The sequence below is a fragment of the Pagrus major genome, chromosome 8, assembly GCF_040436345.1.
Source record: "Pagrus major chromosome 8, Pma_NU_1.0".
Classification (NCBI taxonomy): domain Eukaryota; kingdom Metazoa; phylum Chordata; class Actinopteri; order Spariformes; family Sparidae; genus Pagrus; species Pagrus major.
Window position 1 is genome coordinate 11965984 of NC_133222.1, and position 10186 is coordinate 11976169.

Here is a 10186-nt window from a genome sequence, read left to right on the forward strand (position 1 = left end):
ATGCACACAGTGAGAGCTCCTTTCTAGTTCCGCCTCCGCAGCAGGAACATGAGGAAGATGGCACTGAGCAAAATAGAGAGCGTGCACACAGTGGGAACAACGATCTCAGTTACCATCTCCATGTGGCTGGTCAGAGGGTCTGCAAAGCACACATACATACACACACATTAACAACTCGCTAGCATCATTATGTAGCTCAGACACTGCTTATGAAGCGAGTAATGATGCTCAAGCACAGCACTCAAAGGGTTAATCATTTTTCCCTCTTATTAAATCATCCTCTGTCTGATTTATAGTGAGCATGAGTGATTCCTTACCATGTATAAGTCTTAGAATATTGGCAGCAGTACTCCGCTGTTCCTCTAATAAAAAGAGAGAAAGTACTCAGAGTTGATTAACGGCACTTTAACCCTTTGAGAACTGCATGCAGCTACTGGGGAATATTTCAGAAAGCAGCTCTTGCAGCATAGCCAGATAACTTAAAAATCCAGTGAATCATGTTCTTAAACCTTGTTTTGAAGTTTTCTACATTTAATTCAGATCTCTCACAGACAGTTTCACTGGTTTCATGTTATCTGGTTTTATAATCCTGCTTTGTGAAATACCCCGTGGGCACAAGTCCACAGATAAGCCTTATGCTTACTGAGTTTTTATCAAAGCTGCTGTGCTGTGAAATCAAAAGGGCTGTTCTTGGTCGCAAATTAGATTTAAGCACACCAGATAAATGAAGACGCAGTTGCACACATTTTTGTGTTAAACGGCAGAGGCTTAATTCTGTTAGATTTAAAACCACACAACCACAAAGCAACCACAACAAAAATGACATTAATGGAAGACATATACCCTCAAGTTCTAAACTTCATCATGCACTGGCCAAACCTTTGGCATTTCTGCATGTTCCTTGGATTTTCTTCTAGCTGGAGGGGCAAACAAAGAAGATATCTCAGATATTCTGTTAGAGATTTTCTTCAGAGTTTTATATTTCCATCATTCTTATTAAACTAATAATTTGCTCATGTGTTTTCTGAGGTGTTTTAAGAACAGCAACATACAATAAAGTCAAATTATAATTCTGGATTTATTGGCATTTAAAAACTATAGGTATGTTTTTTGTTATTTGGGTCAGAATCTTTATTTGTTTACCCCAGCTAGTTGTTCACATCTGATCACTGATAAACATGGTCAGGGATGGTTTTGACAAACTGACCTGCAGCGAGGAGCTGGTTACTAGAAGAGCAGGTCTCAACAGCCTTCCTCCTCCAGTTCTCAACCTGTGGGGGTTTACAGTGCAATCACACATCATCACTGAATTATTTTAAGCATTGACTAATTAATCTTAATGTTTTCATTCAGTCATTCAGTATCTGAAAAGTCTGTCTGGGGAGGAGCAGAAGCAGGGCTTTGTACCTCTCTCTGATTGGGAAATCCATTGGAGCTGATGATGCGTTTGTAAAACTGAACAGAAGCTTTGGGATAGCGAGGCTTGTTTTTGTTCCTGAAGTCCACATAGTACAAGCCGAACCTCTCGGAGTAGCCTTCATCCCACTCAAACTTGTCCAGCAGGGACCACGCAGTGTAGCCCTTCACATTAGCTCCATCTTTGATAGCTGAGTGACACCACAGAGAGCAGAGTCAGATTAAACTTCATTTCTCCTAATTACCAAACATTAGAAATGCACAGGTGCTTATGAGTTCATTCACCTTCAGTTGTGAAAAGTAAGTACATTCACTGAAGTACTGTACTAAAAGGGTAACCACCAAGTTTATACATTAAATACACATTAAAGTGTGTTCACAGGTCTTAGGGAGTACTACTGCATATGTGAAATAAGTTATATAGTAAAGTAATATAATAAACTTTATTATATAGCCTTTTGAGGCTCCATAGGAAGCTGCATGTAATCTAATGAATTGCCTCCAGTGATGGCACTCTGTGGCTAAATTGCATTGTGGGTAATGTGGGCACCAGCTTTTGAAAAACAGTCCACTGGTCTAGCATGCACTCTTTTAACACTGTTAGACTTATTAGGGATAGTTTAAAAACAAATTATCAAAACTGATACTGCAGAAGCAGAGATATCACCTTTATAATTCCACGGACTCCTTTTTTAATCCTATCGACTACATTACCCACAATGCAACTAAGCTGCCGAGTGTATAAAATTTGTGGAATTGCCCTCTAAGTACAATTTTGAATACTTACTTTATGCTACTTCATACTTCTACTTTGCTTCATTTCAGAGGAAAACACTGTATACTAAACTCCACTAAATTTATTTTACACTTATAGTTACTGGCTGGCTAAAATGATGTGACACAGTACTATATTACTTATCCACCCAGTAGTATGCAAAGCATCTAAAATTGGCTCCACATTGATAAACTACAACATTAAAATCCTCTTAGTTGTGTTTGTTAGTGATAAAAACATAATGGTGTAATATTATATAATAACAACACTGTTGAATGAGCCATTCTGCATGATGAGTACTTTAACTTCTGATACTTTAAAGGGGCTCTGTGGAACTTTTGTGTTGTGCTTGAACATGAACTGTGTTGTGTTGGTCGATTAGTTTATGGACGGCGGACTCCATTTCCAAACTAACGTTACCGACTGTTTCTCTCTGTTAGCGGAGTGAAGAGGCAATGAGGCGAGGCACTCGAGAACGTGTATGAAGCCTTATTTGATCCGAGTCCTTCACAAAGTAATCCACTGTCCAACAGCATTAAACAACTTCAAAAAATCATCCACAGGCTTGTACAGGCAACTGAGAGAGACAGGGAGGGTCTCATTTTTCATGTCACGTTACAATCTGCTTACAAATGGACAAAAATAAAGTGATTAATACATGTAAATTGCTACAAATTGTTACACAGAGCCCCTTTAGGTACATTTTGCTGATAATACCACCACTGCTCACCTTTGAGCATCTCATTGATGTAGTCTTTATAATACTGTATCCTCCAGTCATCACACAGCTCTGTGCACAACATCTTCTCAGAGACTCCGTTCTCGGTCACATAAATCATGGGGTTCCCATACTGAGCCTGGATTGGGAAAAACAATATGATGTGCAACAAGTTCTCTTAATGTAATTTAAATGCGGTTGAAGTGTGGTGAGATCATTTGAGGTAAATCACAGATGTCAACAAGTCTGTTCGGTCACCTTGACAAAGTTAAGTAGACGTCTGAAACCCCATGGCACAGAGTAGAGCCACTCAGACCCAGGATCAGGCCATCGCGGGTCTACCAGCTCAGCCAGGTCACGGTCAGTGAAGTAGCTGCCGCTGCTGCGACCAGATGGGTTGCTCTTTTGGGTGATGTAGCGGGTGGTGAAATGGCCGATGCCGAGGAAATCACAGGTCCCCTTGATGTAGCTTTTCTCTTGGGGGGAAAATGTTGGCAGGCGAGACGTCCCGAGGCCCTGTTGTACACTCTTCCTTCCTGTAAACATAGTTACAAGTAAGTGATCAGTTAACTCCCAAATATTTCTTCAGGATGAACTGTTAACAATGTATCTTACCAACGAAGTCTTTCATCACTTGAGGGTAGTCTCCATGAAAGATGGGTGTAGCAAACCAGCCCAGGTAGAACTGGACGTATCTCTCAGCTGCTTCGATGTCTTTCTGGTTGGTGATATCCACCGGCTCTCCCCAGTCTCCAGACAGAGAAATGCCAACAAGACCTGCAGATGTAAAACAGCACCTCTCAGCACTAAGATAGGCAATAAGTCAATATGTTACTTTCAAGTGTTTGGCCTTGGTTACCTTTTTGTTTTGCCCTCCACTGTGTATCATAGCTGTGCCAAACTTTAGAGTGGGCCTATTAAAAAAAAGATGTTATGAATATTATTTCAGTTCAAATTGGAACATTAATTGCAAAGTGTTTTTAATAGCTGAATATAGATTTTATCTCTCACCTTGATTATGTGATGGGCAGCTCTGTAGGCCCCTGTGCCTCTCAGCCGCAGTCCAGGAGCATGCTCACCTGTCTCATATCCTTCAACTGCGACAGACTGAGGCAGATTATGGAGTGTGATAATAGAACTTTCAGTAACAGGTAAATACATGTTTATCCAAAGATGTATATGTAGCATGCGTGAATGTAAAACCTACCCATGGATTGTTGAAAGTGATCCAGTACTTGACTCGGTTGCCAAATCTTTCAAAGCACAGGTTGGCAAATTCATTGAAATGATTGACCATGCTTATATTCTGCCATCCACCATATTTCTCTTGTAAGACCTGGAAAAGCAAAGAATACAGTCACCGAGTAAGAAGAATAGTAAAGGCTGAGGTTAAGGATTATCGGTATTTTGTATACCAACCTGTGGAAGGTCCCAGTGATACAGAGTAACAATAGGAGTGATCTTGCTCTCCAGCAGGTGGTTGATGAGTTCGTCATAGTACTGTAATCCTTTTTCATTTATATGGTCAGCTGCAAATGGTATCAAAGTGCACATGACTCCTCAGCTTTAGCAATTAATTCAATCATACATGTCACTTCAGGTTCAAAAGGCTTGAATTAGCAGCAGTTACTCACACTTTATGCCGGTGGGGATGATTCTTGGCCAGGATATGGAGAAGCGATAGTGATTAAGCTTCAGCTCCTTCATCAAAGAAACATCATCCTGTACAACACACATGCAGACAGACAATGGAGTGAAATATTTTGATCTCCTTTGACCCCTTTCTGTTTTCTCCTTATCTCTCAGACACACCACAGCTGTTCACCTCACCTTGACTTTGTGGTAGCCCTCACAAGAGGAATCCCCGGTGTCATTTTGTTGGATTTTTCCTTTCTTGTGACTGAACACGTCCCAGATGCTCAGTCCTTTTCCATCTTTGTCCCAGGCTCCTTCGGTCTGATAGGCTGAACTGCCGGCACCCCACGAAAATCCTAGCAAAGACACAACCATTCAGCTCTCAAGTAGTTGACCAGTTTTTGAGGAAGGATACCACCAATTATTAAACTGCAACATCATGTATTTACCAGCTGGAAAAGTGCCATAATAGAAGGAGCCGTGGTCGTTCTTTGTCCAGTCGAAGTCCTCAGCCGAAGACAGACACAGCACCAACACAAGCACATGGCACACACTGAATGCACAGCGGGGCAGCATGGTACTCCTGAGCCTGCAGCACAGTCACTGTCTGGTTCTACTCCAGTCCCTTACTGATGTCTGCACACAGATGAGAACCAATCAGCATCACAACTTAATCACAATAACAACTCAATACTTAATCACACACACACACACACACACGTTTACAACTGTCTTTTCCGAAAATATTAGTAACAAAGTTTTGATATAATCACAATAAACTATCATTTAACAGTTTGAAAGCATCCAATGCGATGGACTACGGGAGGTCCCGCATCCCTAATGCAGAGCCAAATACCCCCTTTTCAAACTCAATGGAGTGTGAGCTCATCTTGCTGAGGCAGACACATCCCATACAAACTGTGGTTTTACCTCTGTAAGCAAAGTTAATGTTAGAGAGGTTGATATATTTACTGTGCACAATCACATGACAGTGGGTGCACACACATAGAATAAATGTGTATATGGCAACTTCCATAACCTCATTTGATATTTAGGAGGAAAAGAGTACTGTTTGTTAAATGTTCATGGTTCATGTCCAGATTTGATTGGTCACATTTCTAAGAAATAAATAAATAATCTTTGTAAATAATTTAAATTCCAGCTGTTCAGGAGCATCATGACACATTTCAGTTCTATGATCTGACAAGCCTGCAATCAGTTGGATACATAGGATTTATCATTTAATGCAAAAGTGAAGGCATTGCACTATGATGATCTTAAATCAGAAATATGATAAAAGTTTGGACAAAGAGCCTAAAAATTTTCATTTTCCTGCAATTGTTAACACTTATTGTTAGCCTTTGTTTTCCCTCAGATGTATGATTTTCTCCCTTAAGCAATTTTGTTTTAGTATTCCTCCTACAAATAATTAACTCACAAGTGCAAAATCCATAACCATCGCTAGATAAAATTAAATTCACAAAGCAAATGTACTGAATAAGATGTCTAATTACCTGTGTACCTTATGAAGAATTCATTTGCATCAGGTGTGTGTGCTGAAGCCTCTGTGAATGGGAGCCCTCCTGGAACAGCGGACCATGTAGAAAGCCGTATATATCTATTGGTGCAGTCTCTATTGTACGCCTGTTGTAGCACCACCCTTCTCCAGAGCTGTCCCGGCTGTCAGTGTGAAAGCTGGCCTTATTGTGAGGCGCACTGTATTGTTTTAGCTGTTTAGAAAATGCTGAATGGTTTGCGAGTGGAAAGTGTTTGCACTGCATTACCCATTTGCCTGGGTCAGGTTAGGACACTTTTACATAGGTATTAAGAAAACTAAAACAAGGATTTATCTTCTTATTGCTCATAAGTAAACCTTCATTACATGTGTAGTGCATGGGTAAAACTAGAAGTGTACATAGTAAAAATCAGTCAAGTGAACCCTATGCAAAACATTTTATTTTGTGCTTACGTTTATCATTTCTTACATATGCATACACACTTTCCTCTTATATGGCCCAGCCATACATTTTAATGCTAATCCTCAAAATGCACAATATTTGTAATAAGCTAAAAGCACCTAATAACACTGTCTTACTGCATTTCAGTGAGACATTTCTCACAAAATTTGACACAGGAATTCAATTCTAACATGAAATCTGGATGACTTGCCTTAAATCAGGCAAAGGAGAGGATACTGTTAGCACCACACATCATTACACTGTAACTGTTACTCACTCCATCCAAATAAATTAAACCTCCTAAGTGATAGTACAAAACAGGTGAACAAATCAACAGACGTCCGTTTACATGTGGTTCTTCTCATTGGTGCAAATGTTGCAGCCCCATGAAACACTGAGAACCTCAGTAATCCTCATTGTCCTCATCCTCCTCAGGCACAAACTCCAGCTCATTATCATCTTCTTCATCATCATCATCATCATCCTCTTCGTCTTCCTCCTCCTCATCTTCCTCCTCCTCCTCCATATCGCAATCTACAGCAGCATTCAGTAGCAGTTTGGTTCGATTGATCTCACTCTCATCGTCAAGGTTAATATGTACCTGTAACAATTAAGACACACAATAAACATATACCTGTTGACTCCTTTTAAAATAAATCTTAAAAATTGCAAACTAATTGTGCAAGACAGCACTTTATACGACCCATTTTCATAGCTTTTTAAAGTCTGGGGAGTTCTATTTTCATTACAGTGAAGAAGATACAAAAAAAGCCCAAGTTTGAGTGGAAGTGAACGACTGGCTGGAACTCACACAATGACCTCTTTACAAAGTTTGTGGAAATGCATTTTTTAGATGTAACTTCAGTTTTGGAATAATGAAGTCATGCTGGAAAAATGGCCTAAAGCCATCTTAAATTATGCATTTGGTTTGTCCCTGCAGTATCATGTCTGATTTCTTTTTTTTAAATAAGCACCTATTGCTCTTGTAGTTCTAACTTTTTATAGGCAAACCTGGTTGTGCCTTATAAGTAATCTGAAGCAATCTTAGTAAAAAACTGTCTCAGTCTAATCATGATCATGTCTCTTGGTTCATGTTTAATGAAATGTTAGTGGACTTGTATAGTACATTGGCAGCAGGAAGAAGGGTTGTTTCTAAATCAGATTGTCAAGACAAGACAAAGTAAACCATTTATAACATTCTCAAAGAAAGCAAAAGATGTTCAGTGAAGTAAACAAAGCATATATTCTATTATTTACACATATTTTTGTTTCTCTGAACCCCTGGATGACAAAAACAAGCCTCCCTAAAAAGGCTATATACTGTGTGTGTGTGTGTGTGTGTGTGTGTGTGTTTGTGCGTGTTTTGGAAATTAAAATAAAGTCATTAAAACAACAACAATGTTTGAGTCAGTGCCTTCATGTGCACTGTAAACTTTTAGAGAAACATAATTGATTACTTACCTATATACTGTATATCTCATAGTTATCTATCTATCTATCTATCTATCTATCTATCTATCTATCTATCTATCTCAGTTGCACGGTATGTAAACTGGGGTTGTAAAGTATAAATATGTTAACCAATTTCTTGTTTTCACCCTGTTACTCAGAGTAAGCTGGTTCAAGTGTGGATTTAATCAGTGAGGTAATGCAGGCCTGCAATCTGTGACATCTCTAGCCAGACAGTCACAGTAAAGTACAGTAGTGTATTGAAAACATCTGATCCTCAATTTCGACAAACCAACTAAAGAGTGAATTAATCAACAAACACAAACGATAACATTATTGAGATTATCTTCATATGACACATTGTGACCTCTGAGAATTTAAGAAGTGATTTACCTCAGTTTCTGGGGAAAAGCACTGAGATGCTCCTTCTTCTGTTTGGGCATTAATAATAGATTTCAAGGCTCCTTCTTCAAACTGAAACACAGAGTAAATACATAACATATAAAGCACAGGTACCTTAAATGTAGACACAAATGCCAATAGACTCAATATTGTGAACTCTCTCTCTCACACACACCTTCAGCCTGTTCAGCTGGTCTTGTAACATGACTTTGATTTTGAGGAGAGTCTCCTCTTCCTTCTTCAACTCCTGCAGACGGCTGTGCATCTTTACTGGTACTGCTGCAGTCAGACCATTCCTCAACACTGAGAGAGAAGAGATCTGCACATCTCATCATCATCATCATCATCATCAACATCATGTCTGACTTTATGTTGATTACAAAGGCAATGAGGGTGGCAACGTTTTCAACCGAAATATCGAAATGTTTGATCCTTTTCTCTTATGTTGGACAGCAAATATCTTCACTAAACTCATTGTGAAGTCTTACAAGTATGCTAGTCCCAACTATGTGAAATATGACGGGGAAATTTTGCAATTTCACCCTGTCACACCAATGTAGATTTAATTTGACAATAATAACAATTCATCATCTCTGTAGTCCGCTAAACTTAAGTATCTAATGGTGCAATATAGTAGTGCTTCTATCACACATCATTCTTCAGAGATTATGATAAATGAAGAGTTCAATAGATTGTATTGTTACTGCTAGCTACGGAAAAAAACAATTTGGCTAAGTAGCGCTAACCCATATTGACAGTTTATTTCCGCACATGAAAGAGTGAAACCAAGATTAAGACTATTACCTCTGTTAATATAGCCTGCCTACAGCTCCATGTCGACGTCGAAATCGGTGATACACAAGATAACGTGCTTGCTACAGCTTTTATTGTGATATTGATAGATTAGCTGTTGTGCTACAGTTCACTGCTACTAGCTAAAGTTTGGGTCCTGTGGTTATGCGGTCATATCCGGGCTTATGGTATATTTACTTGCTGTAGGGAATCTCACATTCTTGTCTCGGGAACGACCGATGTGTCAAATAGGAAAGTCAGATCACACAGATACACTGTATATATTTGTGATCAGAGCAAATACTGTTACACATGGTGCAGCAATGTGTAAGTCATTACTGAGAATGTCTGACAGTGAAGTTCATTATCTGTTAAAATGTCCATAGGCCCGTTTATAAGAAAAGTTATAGGAGAAAAATGGCATTTTTACATTGCGTTGATTTTAAAAGTCGGCTATTTATCATACTTTTGTTGCGGTGTTCATTGTGTCAATTAATTGCAGTCTATTTATTGACAGAATCCACAATTCATATAAGCCAAAATGCCAAATTTACGGGAAGCACCTGAAGACGGCATTATAAGTGGCGGAGCCTTGAGTCTGGCGCCATCTTGTGTTCCAACGGCGGAAATGGCTGCCTTTCCCTTTGGGGTTAAAACCAGATTGTGTGATAATTATTTGAAGAAAATGTGGCATTTGGACGGTAAGAAAACCTAGCGGTGTTTTTCTAATGTACTTTAAATGAGTATCTACATTCAATTGTGTTAACAAACACAGCAATTATTCAATAAGGCTGTCTTTGTTTCGCCTGTAGTCAGTTTGAACAGGTGGATGTGAGTTAGCTAGCCCAGCTAATTAAGGCGTATTAATGCAGCTATTTCTTTCTCGTCGGTTATCAATGGCCCTCCTCTTTTCCGAAGAAAGTTTTGAAGTGGCAGGTGTCAACTTTACAGCACCAGGAAGCCTAATTTGTAACAAATGTAGTTCATGGTGTTAGTCTCCCCCATAAAACACAAGGGTCACACTATTGGAAGGCAAATAGG

At 39.3% G+C, this 10186-nt stretch overlaps 2 protein-coding genes across 5 annotated transcripts; both read right to left on the reverse strand.

Annotated features, from left to right (window-relative positions):
- Window positions 1–23: 23 nt before the first annotated feature.
- lctlb (lactase-like b) lies at window positions 24–4206 on the reverse strand. Of its 3 annotated transcripts, XM_073471504.1 has the most exons (9): window positions 4117–4206; window positions 3921–4016; window positions 3769–3823; window positions 3525–3686; window positions 3168–3445; window positions 2922–3048; window positions 1408–1607; window positions 1208–1271; window positions 24–139 (listed from the first exon to the last, which is right to left on the reverse strand). In XM_073471504.1, exons 1-9 carry the CDS (start codon window positions 4204–4206, stop codon window positions 24–26), a joined length of 1188 nt encoding a protein of 395 aa, XP_073327605.1. The 3 variants fall into 3 exon arrangements, with proteins under 3 accessions (XP_073327605.1, XP_073327606.1, XP_073327607.1); XM_073471505.1 differs by lacking the exons at window positions 1208–1271; window positions 1408–1607; XM_073471506.1 differs by lacking the exons at window positions 1208–1271; window positions 1408–1607; window positions 3921–4016.
- Window positions 4207–6482: 2276 nt separating this feature from the next.
- Window positions 6483–9279, reverse strand: snapc5 (small nuclear RNA activating complex, polypeptide 5). 2 transcript variants are annotated; one of them, XM_073471507.1, is made up of 4 exons: window positions 9158–9279; window positions 8529–8656; window positions 8345–8425; window positions 6483–7103 (listed from the first exon to the last, which is right to left on the reverse strand). In XM_073471507.1, exons 2-4 carry the CDS (start codon window positions 8616–8618, stop codon window positions 6906–6908), a joined length of 369 nt encoding a protein of 122 aa, XP_073327608.1. In that variant the 5' UTR covers window positions 8619–8656; window positions 9158–9279; the 3' UTR covers window positions 6483–6905. The 2 variants fall into 2 exon arrangements, with proteins under 2 accessions (XP_073327608.1, XP_073327609.1); XM_073471508.1 differs by having other exon boundaries at window positions 8529–8672.
- Between the last annotated feature and the right edge of the window lie 907 nt (window positions 9280–10186).

What these genes read in the sequence shown, in the direction of transcription:
- snapc5 (XM_073471507.1), bottom strand. Translation starts at nt 8,618, where the DNA reads ATGCACAGCCGTCTGCAGGAGTTGAAGAAGGAAGAGGAGACTCTCCTC. An exon ending in ACCAGCTGAACAGGCTGAAG is followed by an intron (nt 8,426 to 8,528) that starts GTGTGTGTGAGA and finishes TCTGTGTTTCAG; the next exon opens with TTTGAAGAAGGAGCCTTGAA. An exon ending in GCTTTTCCCCAGAAACTGAG is followed by an intron (nt 7,104 to 8,344) that starts GTAAATCACTTC and finishes TAATTGTTACAG; the next exon opens with GTACATATTAACCTTGACGA.
- lctlb (XM_073471504.1), bottom strand. Translation starts at nt 4,206, where the DNA reads ATGGTCAATCATTTCAATGAATTTGCCAACCTGTGCTTTGAAAGATTT. An exon ending in TCACTTTCAACAATCCATGG is followed by an intron (nt 4,017 to 4,116) that starts GTAGGTTTTACA and finishes AATCTGCCTCAG; the next exon opens with TCTGTCGCAGTTGAAGGATA. An exon ending in AGTGATGAAAGACTTCGTTG is followed by an intron (nt 3,446 to 3,524) that starts GTAAGATACATT and finishes CTATGTTTACAG; the next exon opens with GAAGGAAGAGTGTACAACAG.